Source organism: Telopea speciosissima, chromosome 6 (assembly GCF_018873765.1).
Source record: "Telopea speciosissima isolate NSW1024214 ecotype Mountain lineage chromosome 6, Tspe_v1, whole genome shotgun sequence".
Lineage (NCBI taxonomy): Eukaryota > Viridiplantae > Streptophyta > Magnoliopsida > Proteales > Proteaceae > Telopea > Telopea speciosissima.
Window position 1 is genome coordinate 33,667,816 of NC_057921.1, and position 26,450 is coordinate 33,694,265.

General features: G+C 43.7%; 2 protein-coding genes and 1 long non-coding RNA gene across 3 annotated transcripts; all 3 read left to right on the forward strand.

Annotated features, from left to right (window-relative positions):
• Nucleotides 1-533: 533 nt before the first annotated feature.
• On the forward strand, nucleotides 534-2,728 carry LOC122665648 (disease resistance protein RUN1-like). Its single transcript, XM_043861797.1, has 3 exons — nucleotides 534-1,018; nucleotides 1,371-2,452; nucleotides 2,712-2,728. The coding sequence occupies exons 1-3, from the start codon at nucleotides 534-536 to the stop codon at nucleotides 2,726-2,728; spliced, it is 1,584 nt and encodes a 527-aa protein (XP_043717732.1).
• A 44-nt stretch (nucleotides 2,729-2,772) lies between these two features.
• Nucleotides 2,773-3,518, forward strand: LOC122663719 (disease resistance protein RUN1-like). Its single transcript, XM_043859352.1, has 2 exons — nucleotides 2,773-3,023; nucleotides 3,110-3,518. Exons 1-2 carry the CDS (start codon nucleotides 2,814-2,816, stop codon nucleotides 3,365-3,367), a joined length of 468 nt encoding a protein of 155 aa, XP_043715287.1. The 5' UTR covers nucleotides 2,773-2,813; the 3' UTR covers nucleotides 3,368-3,518.
• Nucleotides 3,519-3,717: 199 nt separating this feature from the next.
• Nucleotides 3,718-4,561, forward strand: LOC122663720. Its single transcript, XR_006333212.1, has 2 exons — nucleotides 3,718-4,344; nucleotides 4,466-4,561. It is a non-coding gene; the product is annotated as an uncharacterized LOC122663720 (long non-coding RNA).
• Nucleotides 4,562-26,450: the final 21,889 nt, after the last annotated feature.

Consider the following 26,450-nt stretch of genomic DNA (forward strand, 5'->3'; position numbering starts at 1 on the left):
TATGTTTTACCTTTTTGGTAGCTACTTGATGGTCATAGGAATTTTGTAACTATGTTACTTATTATCATTAGCCAATGAACATCTTATAATCATTTCATTTACGCTTCCGCAAACTCTGACCTGTCTTGGAATGTAATATTCATTTGTCTTTCGCACTCTGATATTATTGTATTTTAATATTGGTTTATGACTGTGAGTTGGCCACTGCATCGAGATCCTGGCGGTGAGGTGGGATGACGCGTGTCACCCCAATCATACCCTGATATTGTATTCTATCCCTTGTCGGGATAGGGGTGTGACAGTTGATGTTATTGTTGTTGGGGTAGTAGTACTCGAGAGACTGAAAGAATTTAAAAAGACTTTCAAACTTTGCCCTGGTGGTTCGCTAATCCCTTGAGAGAACTGTGTCAGGAGCTTGATCGGTGGAACTGATCCTGGTAGTAGTATAGTGGTAGTAGCCCTAAAGAGATAGGGAGGGAAATTTCATTGAAAAAAAGAGAGAAGCACCTTCGCATCCTGTTAATTGCAACTTCATGGCATCACATGATGGGGCTTACTCCTCCTCCTCCTCCTCCACCTCTTCTTTTCCTGGATCATCATCTACTAATTACGATGTATTTCTCAGTTTCAGGGGCGCAGAAACTCGCAATAACTTCACTGGTTTCCTTCACAGAGCTCTTGAAAGAGAAGGAATCATTGTATTTTTAGATAGTGAAGACCTGTGGGGTGGAAAAGAGATCCAACCAGCACTTAATGATGCAATTCAACAATCCAAAATATCGATTGCTATCTTCTCTAAAGGCTATGTGGATAGCAAATGGTGCCTACGTGAACTAGTTAAGATAGTTGAATGCCACAGCAGAAGATCGTCCAATGATCAAAAAATTCTACCCATTTTCTTCGATGTTAACCCAAGAGATGTTCGCAATCAGACCGAAGTTATGAAGGATCGTTTCAGAAACACAAGGATAAATTTGATGATGCCGAAATACAGGATTGGAAGGCAGCCTTGTCTGTGGTAGGAGGAAAAAAGGGTTACGAACTTGAACAAGTAAATGGGTAAGTAATTCTATAAATCCCTATTTAAACTTCTTTTTGAGTTAATGGCATCTTTTTTAACCTCATAAAATAGCTTAAAGTTCTTACTCAGTCTTCACATCTGGAAAGGAATCAAGGATTAGGATCTTACCTAGTTATTTGATTTATTTTACCTATCCTTCCTTTAGGAAGCTTGTAAAGTAGTTTTATTTTTTTGTGAATTCCCTTTTTGTATTTAGTTGAAAATTTATATTCTTCATTTCTTTTCTTTTACTTCAGATTTTACCCTCATTAGTTATTATTTTATTCCTTCTTGATGCAAAATCATTCAGGAATCAATCACAGCTAGTCAAATTAATTGTTGATTGGGCTTTGAGTGAATTGAGTAACAATCGCTTGGGTGAGATTAAAAATCCTATTGGATTATATGATCGTGTAGATAACCTATCATCTAGGTTGAATGTTGGCTCCGATGATGTTCGATTTGTGGGAATCTGTGACATAGGTGGCATTGGGAAGACATCTATTGCAACTACTCTTTACAATCGCATTTTTAAAAGGTTTGAAATGAGTAGCTTTCTTGCAAATGTCAGAGAAGAAGCTTCAAGACCAAATGGTTTAGTTTCTCTCCAAGAGAAACTTATTTATACCGTCTCCAAAAAGAAAATTGAAATATTCAATGTTTACAGAGGACAACAATTGATAAAAGAAAGACTACAAGGGAGAAAAGTTCTTCTTATTCTTGATGATGTGGATTCTTATTCCCAACTTAAAGATTTAGCTATCGAATTCAACTTGTTTGGTCCAGGGAATAGGATTATCATAATGAGTAGAGATGAGCAGATTCTAAATGTAGCTAAAGTTGAAGAAATATATTGGCCTAAAGAATTGGATGATGAGGAATCTCTTCAGCTCTTTAGTTTGTATGCATTTTCAATGAAACAACCTCCTAACGATTATAAGCAGCTTTCCCATGATATGATACAATTGGCGAGAGGATTGCCATTAACTCTGGAAGTGTTCGGTTCTTCTCTCATTTGTGAAAGAGACAGAGAAGTATGGGAGAGTATGATAAACAAATTGAAAACAATTCCTAATGCAGAGGTCCACAAAAAGTTAAAGATAAGCTGCGACAGTCTAGAAGAAGATGAGAAATCTATATTTCTTGATGCTACATGCTTTTTTGTTGGATGGAAGAAAGAAATTGCAATTTCTTTGTGGGAAGCTTGTGGGTTTAACCCGATATTAGCAATAAAAAAACTTACTCAAAGGTCCCTTCTAAAATTTACCAATAGACTATCCATTACCAATATTAGAGAAACCATAAGTGGTTCCTATGATGAGCTAAGGATGCACGATCAAATTCAAGCCATGGGAAGGGGCATTGTTTACGAAGAAAGCCGTATGGAGCCAGGTAACCGCAGTAGATTATGGTCTGAAGATGAAATAATGAAAGTATTAGAAGAACACAAGGTAAGACTTTTTTTTCTTGGGCCCTTTTATTTCTATGCAAGCGTGTTGTCTTATCTTTTTGAGAAACAATAATATGAAGTTCATTAGAACCAAACATAATAAATATAAAAATGCATTCAATAAGTTAGCTACTACAACTCTTTTTCCTTTTTCTTTCATTAGGTTTCTAAGTATCAATTTCCAATTTTTTTACATTACAGGGAACTCAAATGATTGAAGGCATCCTCCCGCCCTTAGATCGACTTGATTGTTCTTTTATCTCCTTTTCGAGGTTATGGCTACAAAGGGAAGAATTTGCAAGGATGTCTAAGCTAAGATTCCTCTGCATTGATGGAGCAAGCTCCGAAGTCATTCCAAATCTTCCTTCTAGTTTAAGATGGTTCAGTTGGAGGCAAAGCCATCTGGAAATTTTACCAACCAATTTTTATCACAAGAAATTAGTTCATATGGACCTATCAAAGAGTTGGAATATTAGACAAGCTTGGACAAATAAGCCTCAAAATGAAAATCAGGTATAGTATTTGTCCTTTTCTTTTTGTCTTATCTTGTTATCATATATTATGGATAGCAGTCTTATATTCATTTCTTTGTTTGACAGAGGTTCCAAAAGTTGAAAATGTTCTATCTCCAAAATTGTTGGAATCTATCTGAATCCCCCGACTTTTCATGGTTTCCTTACTTAAAGACATTGGATCTTCAATATTGCAGAAATTTGGGTGACTTACATAAGTCCATTGGTGATCTAAAATCTCTAGTTGACCTTTACTTGACTATGACAAATATTAAAGAACTCCCAGAGAATATTTGCAGGCTAAGTTCTCTCAAACATCTAATTCTTGGTTTTGCTATTCACTAAAAAAGTTGCCGGAGTCAATTGGTGATCTGAAATCTCTGGTTGAGCTTGATTTGCAATCGACAGGAATTGAAGAACTCCCAGATAGTATTTGCAGGCTGAGTTCTCTCAAATGTCTATCCATTGGTATGTGTTCATCAGTGAAAAAGTTACCCGAGTCAATTGGTTGTCTAAATTCTCTGGTTGAGTTTGATTTGAAAGCGACAGGAATTGAAGAACTGTCAGAGAGTATTTGCATGCTGAGTTCTCTTGAAAAGCTTAATCTCCAATATTGCCGTTCACTAAACAAGTTGCCTGAGTCCATTGGTAATCTAAACTCTTTGGTTAGTTTATAGATACAAATAAAGCTTGAGTCACTCCCAGAGCTTCCTTCAACTTTAACGCACTTGGAGTTTACAAATTGCATTTCATTGCAACAACTTCCAGATATGTCAAGGCTAAAAAAATTGAAGATTTTACATTTTTGTGGCTGCGAAAAGTTGGAGGAGATTAGAGGCCTTGAGGGAACAGGATCCTTGGAAGAGTTTTCCCTGGCTGCTTGTCACCCCATTGAGTCACTCCCAAAGCTTCCCTCGACTTTAGCCTCATTGAAAGTTGTAAACAGTACTTCAGTACAGAAACTTCTAGATTTGTCAAACTTAAAACATTTGAAGTCATTATCGCTTAGTGATTGCAAAAAGTTGGAGGAGATTCGAGGCCTTGAGGGAACAGAATCCTTGGAAGAGTTTTCCCTGGCTGCTTGTGATACGATTGAGTCTCTCCCAGAACTTCCCTTGACTTTAACCTTAATTAAAGTCGAGAATTGCAATTCATTATAGAAACTTCCAGATTTGTCAAGCCTGAAAAAATTGAGGAAATTAATACTTAGTAATTGCAAAAGGTTGGAGATTCGAGGCCTTGAGGGAACAGAATCCTTAGCAATGTTGAACATGCATGTCTGCGACACCATAACACATACTCCAAGGAAGATACTTGGCCAGGTTGGTTCTCATATCTTGTTGTCCTTAACTCTCAATGGAACTTTTAGAAATTATTTCCAATTAGTTTCTTAAATTGATGATTGATGGGTCTTGTATTCTCCTTTTCCTCCTATTTTTACAGGGAACACTTTTAGTTGATGAGTCGGAGAGAAGTGATTCGTTGAAAGTTAATGATGGGATATATAAGGGGATAATTTTGTGCCTTGTTTATGCATTAACTGGGTCACAAGGGAATGTGTAAGAAGGTCAGCCAGTAACTATTCGGGTATATCCTAATGCTTCAATCCATGGAAAACAGAGAAGGACAGAGTGCGTTATTAAATGCTAATTGAAAGCATTGAATATACTAGTGAGAAAGATATAATCTATATTCACCACTTTAAAGGGTTTGACTGGTTTGGGTTTCCCTTGGAAGGAGAAGATGCCATTGAGAAATTAAGTGTAGCATATGGGGAGGTAATCGAGCCCATGGGTATCGGTTGTAAAGTGAAATTCTGGAAGCTATTATTGTTGGAAAGGATGGAATCTGTACAGAAAATGCCTAACCAAGAATCTATTGAACACACAGTGCAGATGGCAGTGATTGTGTGTTGGTTGTCATTGTTGTCAACACAGTGCATGTGCGTTGTTCTGGTCAACACAATGCATCTTGGTGCAGTAACAGCGCTCAGGCCACCTCAAGCAGCATTCTGGTTGAGTAGACATGCTTATGGCAGTGCAGGCAATAACTCGATAGTGTCCCCACCATCCCCAGTAGTTCTTACAGTGTTCACAACAGTTGTGATATCATTACAGGGGTTTGGCAGTGTATACTGAGGTCCCATAGTGGTTGGGAGTCATCCAGGGGCATTTCTGTCATTTAAGGCATGGACAACATTCAGGGGCATTTCTATAATTTTGTAGAATACAAATGGCCCAGCCAGGTGACAGAGAGCATCTAGTAGTATATTAGTGATTTTGTCAGTCACAGAGGTCTATGGAGTGTTGACACAGCTCACAAGGGCATTTTGGTCATTTGACAGTAATGTGACATGTTGGCAATAATGCTTTAGCATTCAGGGATTATGTAGCAGCATGAGATTTTTCATTGTAGTGTTTGGAAGCCTTAAACAGCCTTGGGTGAAGGCTAGGTGCATTAAGAATGTTGATTTCATAGGTTTCTACACTGACAGCGTGTTTGTCAGAATTTTAGGAGGGTATAATGATAGAACTTGGTAGAACATTCTACATAAAAAAGTTAGTTCGTCGAGTCTTCTTTCCATCAGTTCAAACGGTTCGTCAATCCAACATCAGACGAGGGAGTTATGAATTTTCTCGTATGCGTACGCAGAATAGAAGCAAATCTGAAAATTTTGGATTTCAGCTCATGCTCTCGGCCAGCATCACAGATTCAATTTGTCTTAGGGGTTTATTTGTAAATAAATATAAGTTTTGTCTTCAATGACACAAATAGGTGGAACAAGGGGTTCTTTTGAAATTTACAAGAAGTTGGTGATGTAACGTTGCTTTTGAGAACAAAATAGTTAAAATATTCCATTTTGAAATTATTTCTTCAAAAAGTTCTCAAAAGACGTGTCATTGACTTTTCCAAAAAGCTTTTTTAGCAATATCCATTTTGAAGATTCTCTTTGTGAATATTTGATTAGTTCATCTAAAAGGGTTATTTTGGTATTTTTTCTAAAAGTCTTTTATTGTAAAAAGATAAGTGGCCTTCTTCTCCATAGAGAGAAGTATAGAACCATGGAGAGCAAAAAAAAAAGAGAAGAAAAGAAGAGAAGAGAAGAAGAGAAGAGAAGAAAAAGAAAAAAGAAAAAAGAAGGTTTTCCATTTTAGAAGAAAAAGGGCAACCAAAAGAAAATGGAATGATCTCATCTCTCTCAAGCTTTGATTTTGAAAATAGAAGGCTCTTTGGATTGCATCAAAGCTTATTCTCAATGGGTTGGAGCCCTAAATAGCACCTTTCTTCGTGGTTGCAGCCAAGGAAGAAAGGGAAAAAGAGAAAAGGAAGAAGAAAGAAGAAGGAGAAAGGAAGAAGGAAGGAAGGAAGGAAGGAAGGCAGAAAGAAAGAAGAAGGGAAGAAAAAGAGAAGAGAATGCAAAGAAGTTGAAGCTCAATCTCAGATTCGGTGGAGTAAAGAAAGAAGAAAGGAAAGGGAAAAAGAAAAGAAAAGAAAGAGAAAAGGAAAAGAAAGGAAAAGAAAAGAAAAGAAAGGAGAAGGGAAGAAGAAAGTGGTTTCCCACACTGCCAGGAGCCACTCCAGAGCATCAGTGATTTAGCACACTTGAAGATTCCAGTTCTCCATCAAATTGGGAGAAGTTGAAGATTCCAGTGAACTATCAGAGTTGCCAGGCTTGATCTACGGATACCAGGAATCAGAGACACTACATGGTTGTGAGAATTTCTATCTCTTAACTTTGTAATTTTTGTATTTCGGTATTCATTGTATATGCTAGCAGTAGGGATGCATGTTGAGACCTATGCTAGATGTGTTTGACATTGGAGGACATTCATATAAGCCCAAGAAGTTTTGTTGAGTTGTCCAGCTGCATCTGGACACAGTGCTGGTTACTAGTGGGTGCTAGGAAACCATTGGGAGGTAACACCCTTGTCTCTATACTTAGAGATAGAAGCAGGTCAGATGTCCTGAGTCATAAGTGTGACTAAAACCTCATCTGCCGTGGGTGTGGCCTCTCAGTTTTATGCTGGAAAAATTAGTGATGAGTAGATGTTGAGGCCCAAGTGACCATTACTCCGTGCATGTAGGCAAACTGTCGAAGCACGTATTTCTTTGTGTTGTGGATGCTTGCTTGCTTTGGTTATAAGTGTTTTTTGCAGGATGGGTGTACACATTTGGTAGAGCCTTTGAGCCTGGCTGGGGTGTGTACATGACTTTGTGGTTTGTTTTCAGATCCTCCCAGTAATTACCAATGCCAGTGGGGAAGAAATTGAAAGAATTGATCCACTGATTCACCCCCCCTCTCAGTGGCCATCACTGTTCAACAGAATCTAGCGCCAGGTTGGTTGCGGATTTCTTCAGTTGGTCCTACAACAACAACGTTGGAAAATCTCCCTCTGATGATACCGGAGAAGAAGAGGTGCAAATGGTTTTCTCAGATCAATCTGCAAATGATGGATGATTGTGAATCTTTATATCATGACTGTGGATCTTCATTTCTTGATGATGAATCTTCATATGATGATGGTGAAGGACTCGGTTTTTCCCTAAAGAAGTGGAGAGTGAGTAATAACCCAACGGTAGGTCATGACTTCAGCTCTTCAAATGTTGGGATTGAAATATCTGATCCTGTCTGGCTGGTCCCTGAAAAGAGGAGAGGATGAATGAGTAATGAAATGATACATTCCCTTCCCAATATGTTCTTAAAACCAGAGATTCTCATACTTCAACAAATGAAGGAATGCTAGTATGAGAGCACTGTTAGAGGTGCCAGAACCAATCAGGTTTGTAGACTGCACTTGCATTCTAAGTTCTAATCTCCAACCCTTTTACTTATTCCCAAAAAAATATTCAAAAGAAAAGAGAGTAAAATCTAACCATGTTTATATTTTGTTGATGCCATTAGTTTGATTGATCTGCAGCAAATGCAGTTTTAAGTGAATCCTTTCTGGTCTAAAATGTTCAATGAGATGGACATGATATGATACTCGAGGCATCTTTTTTAGTTCATCAGCATTGAACTGGCAGTCTAAATTAGTGGAATATGTGGGTTATTTTTTTGAAACAAATATTCTCTAACATGACTTTTTGTTTTTTTTGGAGGTGGGTGATTGAGTATCAGCAGATCCTTGGAATAACTAGGCTCACATGAGTAACATTAGATGAAAACTTCATACTTCTAATACTTAGAACCAATAAATAACATGGAAAGCTGCCAAGAGAGATCTTATATGAGTTTCTTTTCATAGGGAGCCCTGTCATTTCCTCTGCTCTTATTTGTAGTTGATGAGTTATCAAGAATTGATTCCTTGAATGTTAATGGCGGGATATATAAGGGGTTAATTTTGTGTCTTCTTTTTTGCATTCAGCAAGCAAAAAGTGGTACAAGGGTATGTGCAAGAGGATCATTCAGTAATCATCAGTCTATATATTGAAGCTTCAATCCGTTATTCATCCAAAAAAAAAGGCTTCAATCCGTCGAAAAGAAAGAAGGACCAGGTGTGTTACTTTAATGCAAATTAAAGGTGTTGAATTTACTACTGGGTGAGATATAATCTACATTCACTGCTTCAAAGGTTTTGACTTATTTGGGTTTCCATTGGAAGGAATGCTGAGGGGAAGCAAGAGAGCTCTTCTTGATGTGAATGAGGCAAGTCCATCTGGAGCTTAGGCACTATTATTGGTGAAACCATCAATCAGGTTTGTAGACCACTTGAATTCTAATAAAACTGTTTTACTTCCCCCCCCCCCCCCAAAAAAAAAAACAAAAAAAAAATTTTAATGAAGAAAAAAGGGAAAATCTAAACATGGGTTTGTATCAGTTTGATTTCTCAGTAGTAAATAAGGATGCAAAACCAAAAATCAGGCTTCGACTGATTCCAATCCAAAATCGGTGTCAAATTCTGCTCTAACTCAAGTTTTGTGATGTGGATCAGCCAGAGTTGGGATTGGCCGATCCGAATCCCCGATTCTTAAAACCATGGCAGAAAATGAAGTTTTAGGTGTGGACCAAACCATCCAAATGGTGGGGGATTTGGGAAGTGTATCCTTTCTGGTCTAAAATGTTAAACGACATGGATCATGGAAGTGATGTGGCACTCAGGTTTTCTTTGGTTAGGGGCTTAATTAAAAATTAATCTATAAACCTGGATTGGAGAATATTTTAGTAGTAACATTTCATTTCTTATATGAACAATATTTTCTTATTGATCCAAACAAAAGCACACACACATATGAAGACAAACATGCTCTTCAACCTTTACAACAAACTAGAACCCAATTTGAGCTCTAAATTCTAATACTTTTGAAATTACCAAAATACCCATAGGGATAAAAGTGTACAAAAAAAATATTTGAACCTCAAGAAGATTAGTGAACATCAAGCAGAGTATGAGACATGATATATAGTTTTTCTAGGATTTTTTTGGGGGTTCCATATGTAATTTTAAAGACCATTTTATTGGGACATGAAATGGAGGTGGTGGGATGGTGCGTTTGAAAGAGGGAAGGAATTGCTCACTCAAGAATTTTTGCGTATTTTTTCAACCTCTTGAAAGGCTCCAAAATAGCCCCAAACATATTCAATGAAAAACCCAAATGATCACTATGGGCATAGGGCAGGGCATAGGTAAGAATGGTGGGTGGCTTGGCATGTGAAGACGCAATGAGCACGCGGGTACGGGGTAGGTGAGGCTGCGACACAATGGGACAGGGGACATTTGGGATGCCTTTGCCTCTATGGTACTATATAGGGGATTTGACTCCTGTCTTCTAGTGGCGGGAGCTGGAGCGTCCAGCAACCCCCTGAGATTCCTTTACGTGGACAACAACAAATCCAACAGTGAAATATCCTCCTAAGTTGAACATACACTACAAGGGAAGAGTGGATAGGGTGGCTTTTCTTTGTCTTGATCTGCTTGTCTTTGACCGTGATGACCACCGGCAACACTAGCCCGGTGGTCCATGCTTCTAAAACCCCTCGTACACCTGTTATGGAATCACAAAGGGACAAAGATGATAATCGCTCATGGGTAGGTTTATTCAGCAGAGGGTGTGATCGTGATGCTATTGATACGATTCCCTTTATTGAACCTACTATAATAGATGGAAAAAAGGTTGCAAGATGCAGTCAGGAAGACCTGGAGGCGGAGAAGGATCGCTGGGACGCTGCACTGGTAGGGTACGTCTTCGGCCCATGGCCAGCCTTCTCTACCATGAAACGCTTCACCAGAGAAAAGTGGGTACATGCGGGGGAAGTGGAAGTCTTTGGCCTTGAAAGTGGCATCTTTATCTTCGACTTCCAGGACTCTGCCCTGAGTAGGCAAATACTCGATGAAGGCCCTTGGTCCCTTGGTGCAAGACCGCTGATTTTCCGACCCTAGTCACCGGGGGTGTCCCTCTCTAAGAAGGAAGAAACCCAACTACCACTTTAGGTGCGGCTTTATGGTCTTAATCTCCACTTCTGGGGTCCTAGTACACTAGGAAAGATTGCGAGTGTTTTAGGCACTCCCATTTGCACTGATCGTCGAACCTCATAAAAGGAGCGTATGTCATTCGCCAGATTCTGTGTTATGGTTAACGCAGTTGATGGGCTGCCTGATTCGATCCCCATCATGCTTGATGACAGCAGTATCTTGAATCAGCGTATCGATTATGATTGGGCACCTCCAATATGCCATTCCTGCAATGTCTTCGGACATGGTGATCGCAATTGCCCCCATGCAGGACAATTGCAGGCGACCACAGAAGGTGCTGCTGACCAAGCAGCAATGCAGGTCGATGGCCACTGGAAGACTTCAGGTCACCGACGTTCATGTGGGAAGAGAGCCCTGCCGGCGAAGTGGGACAACTCGATCTGCTCGGGTGCCTCAATTAATGTCCAGGAACGACTGGTAACAGCTGATCGGGGTGGGGGTAATGATAATCAAAGGAAACCCCATAAATGTAATGATGGAGCAATTATGGAGACCTCCAACGTTCATTGGGGGTATTGAGAAGCCTTTGCATGATGTTGACTTGCCAGATGGCCCTCCACCTTGCGACAATCCCGCACGTCATGGCATTATACGCATAATTTAAGTTCAACCCATGTCTTACATGCTGGGACTCTGCCCACTGGAAACACCTCTAGACCTAACGCTTCACGTCCGTAATTAATGGGAGTACTCCTCACCAGTCTGTAACGGGAGTGAGAGATGCTCCGGTTGTCGGTTGGCCACCCCCAGGAACAAGCACCTTCCTTCTCTCACCAATGGTGTTTCTTCAAACAGATTTTCAGCTTTGGCAGACGTGTCCCTGGATGATGGAGTGCAACAAGACAATGATAGTGAAACTGCACCCTTGCGTGTTCATGATCGAAGCCCGGTTAGGAGCCTACCCTCGCATGGCTCCAACCCCCTCTCTTCTCAATGATCAAGATAGGAGCCTGGAATGCCAGGGGCATCAATGAGCCTGGCAAGTGGAGGGCGGTCCTGGAGTGGGCCAATGCCAACCATCTTTCGATTTTTGGTATTCTCAAAACCAGAGTTAAACCTAGGAACTTCTCTAATTGCAGCCGTATGTTCCAGGGTAAATGGAAAATCATGCACAACTACAACCTTAGTGAAGCTAGGCGTATTTGGGTCGTGTGGAATACAACTCTCGTTGATGTTCAGACTCTCCATATGAATGAGTAGATCATCCACACCAAGGTGACTATGCAGGATTCTGGGAGAAGCTTTGAGGCATCATTTGTTTATGGCGCCAACTTTGCTCATGACAGAGAACCCCTTTGGGCCTCTCTCAGGCTTATTAGCTCCAATTAGTCGAGCCCTTGGATGGTCTTAGGCGACTTTAACTCCATCAAGGATGCCGATGAGAAGGTGGGAGGACGACCGGTGACTGCTCGGATGACCATGCCCCTCTCTTCCTGCATGCGAGACTGTGATCTACAAGACCTTAATTTCACAGGCTGCCACCTCACTTGGAACAATAAGGGCTTGGGGGAGGAACACATTGTGTCCAAGCTAGACCGTGTCCTCGGTAACTCGCTATGGATGGAGACGTTCCAATCCTCTTTCTCTCACTTCCAGAACCATGGCGTCTCCGATCACAGCCCGATGGTTGCAACTGTTTCCACGCCTGTGACTCGCAGAGGTAAACAATTTTATTTCTTCAATTTTTGGATTGACCACCCAGGTTTTATGCCTTTGGTCGAGGAGGTGTGGTCCATGCCTGCTGTGGGGACACCCATGTTCATTCTTCTCTCCAAGCTTCGTACTCTTAAGGAGCGCCTGAAGTCCTGGAGTCATTCAATCTATCATAACTTGGATGATCAAATTCGTGACATTTCAATTGAAGTTGACCACCTCCAGTCCCTTATATCTGATGACTGCACCAATGGGGACTTGATTCGCCAAGAAAAAGACGCCTCCTCCCAGCTTCGGCTCTTGATGAATGCTCGTGAGGCTTAACTCCGACAGAAAGCTCGTATTACATGGTTGAAAGACGGTGATAGGAACACTAAATTTTTCCACCGCAGTCTCGCCACCCATCGTACCCGCAATCGTATTTCATCCATTCTTGATTCGACAGGCCGCCTTCTTACTGATGAAGTTGCAATTTGCCGAGAAGCAGTGCACCACTTCGAAAATTCCTACATGGGGTCCTCCCAAGTCAATTGCACACCGTTCGATCTTCCCATCAACAGGGGCCTGGATTGGGCAGAGGGTGAGTCCTTGACCCGGCCCATCACGATGGATGAAATTAAAGCGGTGGTTTTTGCAGCCGATGTTGATAGCGCCCCAGGGACTAATGGATATGGGGCACACTTTTTCAATTCCACGTGGGGTATCACAGGGGCTAACGTGGGCTCGGCCATCATGGATTTCTTTGCTAAACTGGTTCTGCCAAATCAGATCAAGCTCTCCCGCCTTACCCTTGTTCCTAAGGGGTCTGCTCAGAACTCCTTCAATGACTTTCGGCCCATAGCGGTTAGCAACTTATTTATTGGTTCATTGCCAAAGTTCTGGCCAATCAGTTGAAAGTGGTTCTCCCAAAATTGATTGGTCCAAACCAATCGGCGTTCATGGAGGGGCGGCAGATAATCGACAATGTCCTTCTCTGCCAGGAGCTCTTGCATAATTATCACCTTCATAAGGGTATGCCTAGGTTTGCAGCAAAAATTGATATTCGGAAAGCATATGATTCTGTGCAGTGGAGTTTTCTTTTTACTCTCCTCCTTAAATTGAGGTTTCCTCCAGTCTTCATAAATTGGATTACTCAGTGCGTCATCAACCCCAGCTATATGGTCTTTCTCAACGGGGCGCAGTCTCCTTGCTTCTCTGCCAACCGAGGGCTGCGACAAGGGTGTCCATTATCACCCTTTCTCTTTAATATTGTCTTACAAGTGTTTGCGGACTTGCTTTCGAAGGCAGCCAGGGTGGGTGACTTTGCTTACCATCAATTCTGCGACAAGCCTAAGATCACTTTTGCCTGCTTTGCCGATGATCTCTTTGTGTTTGGAAAAGCCAATAGACTCTCAGCCAGCACCTTAAGTGACATCTTCAATGACTTCTCATATCGCTCGGGCCTTACTATTAACCATGCGAAGTCGAGCATATACTTTTGCAATTGTGCCTCTGAGGTGATGGGGTACTTCTATTCTACTCTGGGGTTCACTCAAGGCCACCTCCCTATAAAATACTTGGGTGTACCATTGGATGCCAAATCTCTTACTTATACTGGCTTCACCCCCCTTATCTCCAAAGTTGAGGGGAGGCTCACCTCCTGGAGGTCGAAAATGCTCTCCTATGCTGGCTGGCTAACCCTCATAAAATCGGTTCTTCAGGGGTGTGTTGCCTATTGGCTGAATTTTTTCCTCCTTCCTCAGAAGGTGATTCAGGATCTGGAATGGGCTATGGCCACTTTCCTTTGGAGGGGGAATGATGAAAGGGGTTCTTTCAAGGTCGCTTGGAACAAAGTTTACCTCCCCAAGGAGGAAGGGGGTCTTGGTGTTAGACGCCTCACAGATTGGAACAAGGTTGCGCTTATGCGCCAAATATGGAACTTTGCAGCAGAGGAAGACTCTAATTGGGTTTTGTTTGTAAAGCACAGATGGCTGAGACACCACTCTATCTGGTTTCTTCCAACCCCCACAGTCTGCTCTAATTCCTTCCGGAATATTTTAGCCCTGCGCTCCCAGGCCTTACCTTGTGGGACGTACATGCTCAAATCAGGAACGGAAACCTTGTTATGGTATGACCCTTGGCTTCCAAGTGGACCAATTGCTCAACAAGGAGTTCTTATATGTGATGCCTTGGGGCGTGCACCCTTTGACCGGGTCTCTAAACTAAGGGAGGACGGGGATTCTTGGAACCAGAATGTTACAAATCCAGTGATTGTTAATAGGCTGCATGAGATTTCAAGCACCAGACTTCACCGCGGGCTCCATAGGGACACTGCCATCTAGAAGGATGAAACTGATGGTCGATTCTCGCTGCACACTGCCTGGGAAAGGGTACGAACTCACAGGGACAAGGTGAGGTGGCACAGGCTCTTATGGTACCCCTCCATGCAGCGCAGGTTCATGTTCATCACCTGGATGGCAATCCTTGGTCGCCTCCCCACCCGGGATAAACTCCTTTCTTAGGGGTCACTGCAGGAGATAGATGCCTTCTTTGTAAGAATGACATGGAGACGATAGACCACCTCTTCTTCAACTACTCATTCTCGACTGTGGTTTGGAAAGAGGTGTTACATTTGAACGGCTTTGCCCGACCACCCATGGCTACCTGGGCAGAGGAAGTGGCCTGGCTGATGGACCACTTTGCAGGGAACGATTTATTAAGCTCAGTGCGCTGTTTTAGTTTTACAGCAGTGATATACAGGGTATGGGGAGAGCAACCCGAAGGGCCTTTCAAAACTTGGAGACAATTGCTCTTGGAATCCTTCAGCAAGTTATGAGTGACACTAGGAACAGGTTCTCTGATCCGCGCCACAAGATCCCCAATAAGCCTTCGTAGAGATTTCTTCAAGTGGTGGGAGATTGATATAGGCTTCAAGCATATCATCCCTTCGCTCCATGCTTGGACCGAGCTTCTTACCTCGTGGGTGGCAGTAAACTGCGATGGTTCGGTCAAAGGAGAACGCGGAGGATATGGAGCCATAGGAAGGGGGGCGAAAGGTGATGTGGTCTTTGCCTTAGCAGGTGGTGCAGCCGAGAACAACATCCTCAGATTGGAGCTTTTGGTGATTTGGAAAGGAATGCTTAAAGCCAGGCACCTGAGCCTCGATCAAATTCAAGTCAGATCTGATTCTAAGTGCGCAATTCAGATGATTGTTGGTGCATGGCCAACGCCATGGTATTGCCGCTAGTTGGTTGATGAAATCCGCGATCTCCGTGATGACTTCCGCAGCTGTTGCTTTGCACATCACCTACGCGAGACTAACCAGTGTGCTGACTACTTAGCAGGTCTCATTAGCCACACACAAGAGCTTCATTTGTGTATTCACAGTCTCCGGACACTCTTTCAGGCCTAATCCGAGATGATACCCGCGGGAGACGATTCCAACGCTTGTAAGTTTTCCTTAGCTTCCCCTATTTAATATAAAATTCTCCTTTCCCAAAAAAAAAAACAAATCCAACGGCATGAAATGAATACAGATTATTTTAATCCAATTACTCCCATTTGTTTCTCTCACCCAACCATATCCCAGATTAACCCGACCCGTGGAGTTCAAATTTCAAAAACCAAACCTCAAAACCGAGTTTCATCGTTCCTCTCTCTTCCCCCCTCCTTCTGGTTTCTCCTTTTCCTGTGCTTGAAGAACTCACCCACAAGATGAACCTACTAAACCCAAACCTTCACCTCTATTTCAGCAAACAGATGAACCTACTAAAATCCCAAAACCCAAAAAATGGAACTCTGTCTGGTGATCAAAGAACTATCAAAGAACAAGCCAAAAGATACTCAATACCCATAATTTCATGAGTCAAAAAAGTTCCAGTTGAAAAGGAAAACCCAGAAGGCAAACCAAAGAAAAATCTCATAAAACGATCAACACAAACTTGTAGTGAAATCTCAGGCCTACAATTTAAGAAAAAATATTAGCTGAAAATTTGGGATAAAACTAACCAAAAGAAAAGGAAAACGAACCAATGCCTCTCTTCACACCAAACAGATGGGAATCAAATAGGAGAGAGAGCTCAAACACCCAATGGGACCAAAAATCAGAAGAGCAAGAATGGTTCAGAACCATAGGCTTTCACACTTTCTTCGCTGAATAACTGACAACAAGCAAAAGATAGAATTTTTCCCTCCCCCCACCTCTAATCCTTCTCTTTAAGTTCTCTTTTGCTTGCTTGCTCTCACGCTACAGGAGCACTGATGTTTAGCCTCACCATCATCGGTCGCCGTTTAAAGGGACAATGAAAGCTCGCCTAGGGTTTTAATCGATCTTTTCAGAAAGAAAGGGGGAAGAGATGAGGGAAAAATGGGGGAGGTTCTAATTGATTTTTTGGGTTTAAAATTTTGTTTGGGTCGGGTTATGGTAAAATGAGAGAGAGATGGAAAATGGATTTGTATTTTGCCCATTCTCAGGTTGACTGTTGGATTAATAAAATGACAGTTGTCATTATCGTAGGTGGTGTTGGATGCTCCAGCTCCAGCCACTGCAAGACAAGAGCCGAATTCCTATAGAGGCAGGGCCTGAGGTACCTCAGCGGCAGTGCCATGTGGCATCTCCAAGTTGGCTCGTCCAGTCATTTTGCATACCGAACTTTCGATTGCTATATCTCTTGATCCAAAAGTCCAATTTTTGCATTCCAGGTGTCATTTGAGTCTTGAGATGAACTATCCAATAATATAATAATTGGTCTAATATATATATATATATATATATATATATATATATATATATTTTTGGGAGAAAGGAAAGGATTATATTAATTTAAAGGAGGTTACAGTCTAAAGTATTGATGCCCGTAGGCATCTTTGTTTACAAGGTCCAAAAGCCTTGAAGGCAAGTTGTCCATACAAAAATGGGTCTCCTGAGGGAAATGAAGGAAACCAGCTAAGAAGTCAGCATAATAGTTTGTCTCATGCACATGGAACTGGAAATCAATACAACGGACAAGATCTAGTAGGTCCTAGACATCGTGCACAAGGTCAAATGCAGTCCAAGGAACAACCACATGACCATTGAGAATCTGAATAGCCAAAAGGGAATCAGAGTAACATAGGATATGCTCCGACCCAAGACTGCGAGCTTTGCGAAGACCAAAGCGAATGGCCATTAATTCCATTCTAAGAAGATTGCGATCTATTGTCCCTCCTGCAATGGCAAAAAGGGACACACCTAAGTGATTACACCCAATACAACCAAAACCACCACATTGGGGACGGACAGATCCATCGCAACTTGTAGCAATCCAACCTGGAGGAGGACCCAACCAAGAAAAGGAGACTTCAAGGCCCAAGGCCAGGGAAGCAGAGATCTTCCAACGACCTAAAAAAGCACGAGATAAAGGAGTGTCCACAACACCTGCTGGACAAGAGAATTTATCCCTAGTATCCTAAATGTTATGATGCACAATTACAGAGTAGTGATGAGCTGCATTTTGAAAGGCACGACTATTTCTCTTTGCCCAAATTCAATAAATAACAGCAGAAAAACTGAATTACTTGATGCGTGCCACAAAGGAAGAACCAATGAAATGAGTACTAACCCAGCTGAGCTCTCTTTGCCACAAGTTGATCGGATCCCACTAATACCCGCCGATCAACAGAACTTCTTGCCAAATGGCATGCGTGTAAGTGCATCAAAAAAAGAGATGATCAAAGGTTTCATCACCACCGTTACAGAAATAGCAAGCCCGCTCTGGAGAGATTCCCCAATAGCATATTGAAAATGGGTCCAAAGACAAGGGTCCTACATAAGGGTAAATTGGGTAATAAGTTGGTTGAATCAAAACAATTTTGCACCCACATTCAGGATATGGTTTAAAATGATAAAAAAAAAAAAAAAAAGGGAAGCAGTTTTTTGTCTGGGAGTGTGACCTACGCCAACACTCCCATGTGTCTATCTCTTTCCTCCTTAAAACAAGGGGGTAGAGGTGTCTTTTCACATGGGGAGGAGAGAGATAGACTCATGGGAGGGCTGGCATTGGCCACACTCCCGGACAAAGATCTTTTTTCCAAAAAAAAAACACTGGTATGAATAGTCTAGGACCATTTGGAGAAGTTTTGGGGTCAAAGTGGTACTTTTGGGATTCAGCAGTTCTTGTGACCACAAAAAGTAATTTACATAAAATAATGGTCAAAAGTCATCATCCTTGCACCAAATTTATATTGAGGTTAAATATGACAAAGCAAATCTACCCTAAGAATTTTGTTCAATTCTTAAGAAATTTAGAGCTACACCTAGGGGGTGTAAGTTTGGCCCTGACGGCCTGAGCCCGCCCTAGCCTACCTTGAGCCCGAACAGGACTTGGGTTTATACCTTGGTCCTGAGGGTGGGTTAGGGTTGGGAATTTTCAGCCTTGAGTCAGGTCCGGGCTAAGTCAGGGTTGAGGCCTCTGGGTAAGTCTGGCCCGGCCCAACTTGACCCTGTCTTCTTCTTCCCAGCTTGGCCAGCCCATGCATCTCCCGTCCCCCCATGGGCAGGGCCAATCAGGGTCAGCCCGGTAATTTTGCGTGCTCTATGTCTAGGCACAAGGGCTATGCAACTAGTCAGCGTTCTTTTTACTTTATATATATAGTTGCTACACGGTCAATGTGCAGTTTCATGCCTTTAAGGAGGGGCATTATGGGAAAACATTTAAAATAAGGAGGGTATGAGACATTTTACAAGGGGTGGTGCTACAGTAATCTCAGTCTTATGAAGGGTGCTCACATGCAATTTTGAAATTGAGCTAGCATTGTGCAAATCTTCTACTCTATATATATATAGGGGTGTTATTCTCTGTGCCGCAGCGCAGGCTACCCAGGCACATGGGGGTGGGTGCAATGACCACCCTACCCCCTGCACAGGTTGCCCATGTGCCTGGGCACAGCCTGTGCTGCGGCACAGAGAACATTCTCCTATATATATATAATCCTCTTTTTTTGTAAAAATATATATATAATCATATGTGCCTCCATGAATCGACACCCTCACTCACTACCATTCATGAAACTCCCCCATCCCGCATCTCTCTCTCTCTCTCTCTCTCTCTCTCTCTCTTGCGCCCTTATGTTATCTGTAACCCTGATTCAAATATTTCTCTGACACACAGCTGTTGTTTGTCCCTCTCTTCTGTGAACCTAAACAATATTCACATTTGTAGAAGTGGAGTTCTCTTTGTGGAATACATCAAAGATTTGAGAGATCTCGGAATGCCCCAACCAACCAAATTTTTTGGATCAGAGGAGTTCTTTCTGTTTTGACATGTACTTTCTGACATCCCCAATGATTTTTTAAAATTTATCTTGCGTTTTCCCCTCATTTTCAAAAAACCAATAACAATAGTTAATAAGAAAATTTTTTTATTAGAATTGTTCACAATCATGTGAGGAAATTTTTCAAACAAGGTTGCTTTGTATGTTTCTATGGATGATAGCTTGCATATTACAGATGATACCTAGGGTTGTTTCCACAATCAAGTGTTTGATGGATCACGATGCCAAGGCTATCCTTCGAAGCCATTTTGTAAGCATTGTGTAACCCTAGGGTAGGACGTGTCCCATTGGTGTGGGATTGATGGCTACATGACCCATTTAGATCATTTGAGCTTGGACCAAGAGGGAGCTCGAGCTATTGCTAAATTTCAGCAAAAAGAGCTCAAGTGGCTGATTCAAGCAACATAGACCTTCCGCTCAATCAGAAGCTTGAACTTGTTTGGGCCTATGACCAACCACTCCCATCTGCCGCTTGGTACAATTCAGCAATTATAGGGAGGTATCATAGGGGTGTTATGTAGGGGTGGTTTGCAACTAAGTACACTATTAAAACTTGACATTTAGGGCAACTACAAACCTCTGATAAGGGCATACGGGTATGCTCGGGATAGGAAGTACAGGATTGAATCGCCAACTCTCAAGGACTAGGTGAGTGGGTTAGATTAACTTAATTTGAGGAGTGTTTATGTGCATGTGGAACCTTGTGTGATGCACCCCATGAATTCTTAGTTGATGTATGCCTAACTCTCACTATGCACGCCTTAGTTAATACCTATCATGATACTCACCATGATTGCTTTACTTTAATGCTATCTTAACTCTCACTATGCGTGCTTAATATATATGATTTCTTAGACCTTGTTAGGTATGCATTGAATTTTGTATACTGTGATGGATGACTTCGATATCGTATTCGACGTACTCTTAGTATCTGTATATATATGTTAGGGGAGATGGGAGGATAGTGTGACCAATGGATGATTCCGGTACTATGATCTCGGCCTCTGAATGTATGTATATGTATGTGACTCATGTCATATAAATGTATGTTGGCTAGGATAGAACAACCTGGTACTACGACCTTTGCCAACAGGGGGATAGGTGTTGGACAACCCACAATGGTAGGCTTGATGAGATCTTCTGAGATACCATTTTTATGGTACGATGTGATTATTGCCGAAGGTGGACCGAGTTTCGGTGACCGATGGGAATTCCAGGATCGAACGCCAGAATGGGGCTGTTGTGGCTTGTTGGGTGACCCATGGCGCATTTGAGGACTGGTAGGCTCCTATTCGCAACCAGGGTTTGATATCGCTAAGTGACCGATGGATGATTCCAGACCAGGGATACTACCTAATGTGTTGTAGTAGTACTTTATCCTAGACTGAGAATTCGTTGCTTAGGTGAAAATTAAAATAAACTCATTCATGCATTCATGGACTATGTGTGTATGCTTGCATTTTCTATTCCTCTCATTGGGCTTAGTGAACCTCACACCACATGGTGTCATTTTTTTTTTTAGATTGTGATGTAGGACTTAGCGTGCCAGTGGGTACAGATGATACTCCCGTTGTTGTTGTTGATTGGTGATGACTGGTGGACTCCTGAGTTCAAGGGACAGGGAGCTGATGCAACTGTGATGAGTGTGCCTACGGGGCACAATGATCAAGGACGTGCTTCTCATTACTATTAACACATTACATTTTACTTTGATGTATTTGGTGGGCGTGATCCCCACTTTCCTTTGAGTAATTCCCCTTTGATGTATATTTTGTAGATACCTAGTACTTACATCTTGTTCAGAATATTCAAATGATTATGGGTTCTGCAGGCGCACTTTAAGAAATTCTCGTTTTTGGTCGAAACCCTAGCCGCGGGGCGGCTTTCTCCTGGTCATGGGGGATCCTCCTCGGGAGGAGCGCCCTCCTCCTCCCATGCAGCGCTCTTCTTATGCGTCCATGGTGTCTAAGGGGTTGGCGTTTGAACCGGCTGCAGTTCCGGTCAAGAACCCTACGTCGCACTTGGGGTGCCCGACAGTTTCTCCCAAGAGGAGGTTGATCGATCGAAAATTCCGTTTAGGTTCTAGTTGATTGCGAAGTGTGCCTATGGTAGTCCATCCATCTTTGATGTTAAGGTAGGGATTATTGCCTCGTTTCGCCTGGCAGCGGATGTGGCGGTGACGAGTTTGGATCAGAGACATCTTCTCCTTCACTTCGTTGATCACTCAGACTATGTGAAGGTTTGGCTCAAGGAACAGTTGCACATTAAGGGGTTTCTTTTTAGGTTCTTCAAGTGGTCGAGAATCTTCAGGCCTGGGGTGGAATCCCCGGTGGTTCCAGTCTGGATTTCGTTCCCGGGGCTTCCAGTTAATTTGTATCAGGTGAATTATCTACTCTCAGTGGCGGGGGCTGTTGGGAAAGTTATCAGGGTCGATGGAGCGACGGCAGGGTGCACTCGTACGGTCGTAGCCAGGGTATGCGTGGAGTTGGACCTGCGAGAGCGTCATCCGGACAACGTTTGGATTAGCTGTGGGGCGGAGGGTTTCTTCCAGAGGGTGGTGTATGACCGGATCCCTTTCTTTTGTGGGGTGTGCTCTAAGGTGGTTCATGTGGTGGAGAGCTGCAGAAGGAAGCAGGGGAGAGGTCCTGTTGCCGGAAGGGAACCGGTTCACCCCATCCAGGCAGAGGGTGAGCAAGTAGGGAAGGACGGTTTTGGTTCAGTTGCGCTAGAGGGGAGTGAAGCTGTACAGGGAAGGCTGAATGGAGAGCTGGTGGCAGAGGCTACGGTGTTCAACAGGCTTCAGAGTGCTTTAGGCCCTCAGGGCCATGAGAGGGAGGTGTTGCAGGGAGGGGTTTCTATTGCGGGGGTGGGTTCACCAATAAGAGAGGAGGGTGTAGCAGGATCGTTGGAAGCACAAGTGCAGGTGTGCACAGAGGCGTATGAGCCCTCGGGGGAGGTTGCATGAGGGGAGATGGGTCGTTTGCTGTTGAGTGCTGGGGAGAGGGCTGCGTTGCAGGGCTCGGGGGGGTCTCAGGAGTTGGCATCAGTGCAGCTGCTTGATGGGGGGAGTCGAATGGTGGGGAGGAGGTCGGGTGCCTGCTGATTGGTGATGGGGAGACGGGTGTTTTGCATGACATGGGGGGGTTTCAGGAAAAGGCGACAATGATGGTGCATGGCTGTGCAGATGCGCATGAACAACTGTGGCGTTGTACACGTGCTCGCCTCCAGGGCCTTGCTGGTGGTCCCAAGGACGATGTTTGGATAGAGACGATGCAGCCTATGGCATGTGATCGGCAGGCTTCTTTGTAGGAGTTGAGAGCATTTGGCTCATCGCTGTAGCGCAGAGTGCAGGGTGTTTCTAGGTTCTGTCGGGAGAATCATCAATGGGGAGAGGAGCTTGCGGTGGGGACCTTGACGGTGTCACAGCCAGTGCCGGAGGGGCATCACATCACAAGGAGCATGGGCCCGGGTATTAAAAAACCTGCGAGATATTTAGAATGAATTGCTTGTATTAGAATTGTCCTGAGTTAGGCAATAAGCCCACGGTTAGAAGATTGAAATCCTTAGTTAAGGACCACCAGCTCGACTTAGTGGCTATCGCGGAGCCGAAGATCTCGGTTGACAGAGCGCCATTAATTATGAAAAGCTTGAATCTGCAACATAGCGCCTTTTGTGGCTCTGACGGGTCCAACAGGCTATGGGTGTTTTGGAGGGATGGTGTTAGGGTGGAGGTGGTGGACAACCAGTCGCACTTCATCTCGGTGTCTTGTGAGACTCCTGGTTCAGGTGTTGGGTTTGGTCTCACGATGGTTCATGCCCCATGCCCCTTGGTGGATAGGAAAGTCTTTTGGCTGGCTCTTGGCGGGTTTCTTGCTTTTGTAGATCGTCCTTGGGCAGTATGTGGTGACTTTAATGCTGTGTTGAATCCCCAGGAGAAGATTGGAAGACGGCCCCCAGGTGTGGAATCGATGGAGGACTTTAACATGTTTGTGAGTAGGTGTGCTCTGGTGGATGCAGGTTATGAGGGGAATGGTTTCACTTGGTCTAATGGGCAGGGTGTGGGGCATCTGGTCAAGGCCAGGCTTGATAGAGTGTTGTACAATTTGGCTTGGGCATCTGCTTTTCAATTCTCGAGGGTCCAGTACTTGAACATGGCGTGCTCGGACCACGCGCCTGTCTGTTTGAGTTTTGCTGTGGCTCAGACCAGCTTTTGTGCCCCGTTCAGATTTCAACAAATGTGGACTCTTCACCCGAAGTTCAGGGGTTTTGTTGAGGAATGTTGGGGCTTGGTGTTTGTGGGGACCCCCTTAACGGTGTTGTTTTTGAAATTAAAATACCTCCAGGGCCGTGTGGAACAAAGAATATTTCAAAAATATCCACCAGAATGTGAGAAATGCGGAGGATGGGGTGACTAGAGCGGAGGTGGAGTATGAGGCTGATCCCACTGAGCAGTCTCTGGTCACCCTAAAGGGTGCTCGTGAGCGCTTGGATCTAGTCTTGTTGCAGGAGGAGATCTTTTGGAAGGAGAAGTCCAGAGTGAAATGGCTGAAGGAAGGGGAAAGGAACACCAAATTTTTTCATGTAGTGGTAAATGTTAAACGCAAGAGGAGTGGCATAGGGAAGATTAAAAATGAGGGGGGGGAATGGGTTTTAGATAGGGATGGTGTGAATGCGAAGGCGGTTAGGCATTTTAGTGATCTGCTTTCAGCAGGGCAGACCACGAGTTGTGAGGAGCTGACGGCATCCATTCCGGCTACAGTTTCTGATGAGGAAAATGCCATGCTTATGGCAGCCCCGTTGCTTGAGGAGGTGAGGGAGGCGGTGTTTGCTCTTTCCAAGGATAGTGTGCCAGGCCCTGATGGATTCACTGGCCATTTTTTCAATTTTTGTTGGGACATTGTGGGGGCTGATGTTTGGGCTGCCGTCAAGGATTTTTTTGGGGGAGGTGATGTCCCTAGGAGTTTCACGTCCTCGCATCTCACCCTCGTCCCCAAGAAAGAAGTCCCTGAGGTGATGGCTGACTTTAGGCCTATTAGTCTTTGCAATTTCTCTTACAAAATAATTGCAAAGGTGATCACTACCAGGTTGGCTTTCCTGCTTCCACGTGTGATCTCTGAGGAACAAGGGGCTTTCGTTAAAGGCCGTTGCATCCCTGACAACATTGCTATAGTGCAGGAGGTGGTCCAGGAAATTAATAGAAGCACTCGGGGCGGGAATGTTGTTCTGAAGCTAGACATGGCTAAGGCATATGACCGGCTGGAGTGGGGTTTTCTGGTGGATGTGTTGCTCAGGTTTGGCTTCTGTGTGGATTGGGTGCGCCTGATCGAGAAGACTCTTCATAACTATTGGTTCTCCATTCTCCTTGATTCAGGGCCTACGGGTTACTTCAAATCCACCAGGGGTCTTAGACAGGGTGATCCCCTCTCCCCCCTGTTATTTATTCTAGCAGAGGAGGTTCTTAGTAGAGGCCTATCAAAGATCTTTGTTGATGGTCGTGCAGAGTTTTTCTACCTACCGCGTGGATGCCCAGGTATAACCACCACAACCTTTTTCCTGATGATTTGATAATTTTTTTGAAGGGTTGCAGGTCCTCTCTTCGGTAGGTGATGGGTTGTATCTCGAGATACAAGGGGTGCTCTGGGCAGCTGGTGAATCGACATAAGGGCTGCTTTGCTGTCAGCCATAAGGCACCGAGACGGCTGTGTACGAGGGTGAAGGGCATCACAGGTTTTGACAGGAAGTGGCTGCCCATGACCTACCTGGGGGCACCGATTTATACAGGGAGGCTGAAGATTTCTTTTTTTGAAGACATCTTGGCCAGGGTCAGGGCGCGAATAGCTGGGTGGAAGGGAAAGTTGCTCTCGGCAAGTGGAAGGTTGACCCTTCTTAAACATGTGCTATCCTCGATTCCAATACACATTCTTATCTGCCTGGATATCCCTCATGTGGTCATGCGGCGCTTTAACTCCATGTGTACAAATTTCTTGTGGGGTGAGTCAGAATTTGGCAAGAAGAGGCATTGGGTGAGTTGGCATAAGGTCTGCAGGCTGCAGAAGGAAGGGGGTTTGGGCATTCGCCCTCTTCAGGAGGTGAATTTGGCGATGAGGCTGAAGGGGTTGTGGCGTGCCATCTCTGAAACGTCCTTATGGAGTCAATTTTTCAAGGCAAAATTCATGAAGGGTGTGCACATTTCTCTGGTGTCCGTGCCTGCTCAAGGATCAAGAACTTGGAGGTCGTCCCTGGCAATGAGGGACATGTTGGTCAAGAATGCGCTCTAGCTCTTGGGTTGTGGAGAGGGGTGTTTTTGGCTAGATAATTGGAGCGGCTGTGGCCCTTTAATTTACTTTGCGGATGGAGCAATCCATGTGAACGCTGACCTGAGTGTAAAGGGGGCATTGCAGGGTGATGGGGAGTGGGACAGTGCGGTCTTGGATAGGATCGATTATGCCTGGGTGCGTGACAAGGTGGTCAGTACCAAGGTTCGCCTTACCCCTAGAGAAGACAGATTGGTTTGGTCGCTTGCAAGGGATGGCTATTTTTCTCTCAAGTCAGACTGGCACGTGGTTCGCAATTTGCATGAGGAGGTGCCATTTGCTAGATGGGTTTGGAATGGAATGGTCCCTTCAAAGATTGGTGTTTTCTCTTGGCAGGTTTTGAGTGGTTCTATAGCCACAGACGGCTCAGTGATGCGTGTCGGTGTGCCCCTTGTGTCTAAATGCTGGTGCTGTAAGTATCCTAGACAGGAAACAACGTCCCATGTCCTTATATGTGGGGCGGTGGCGACCAAGGTGTGGGCCTTTTTTGCTAAATTGTTTGATATTCAATTGATTCACACACAAGAGGTCCGGGCTAGAATGTTGTATTGGCAGTCTTTGGGGTCTTTTAAAAACTAGTTCTGCTTTATTGTTGGGATTGTCCCCTCCTTCATAGTCTGGGAATTGTGGAAGGAAAGGAACAATAGGAGGCATGGTCGACTAACATGATCATTGTGAAGATTTCTCGATGGATCCAGG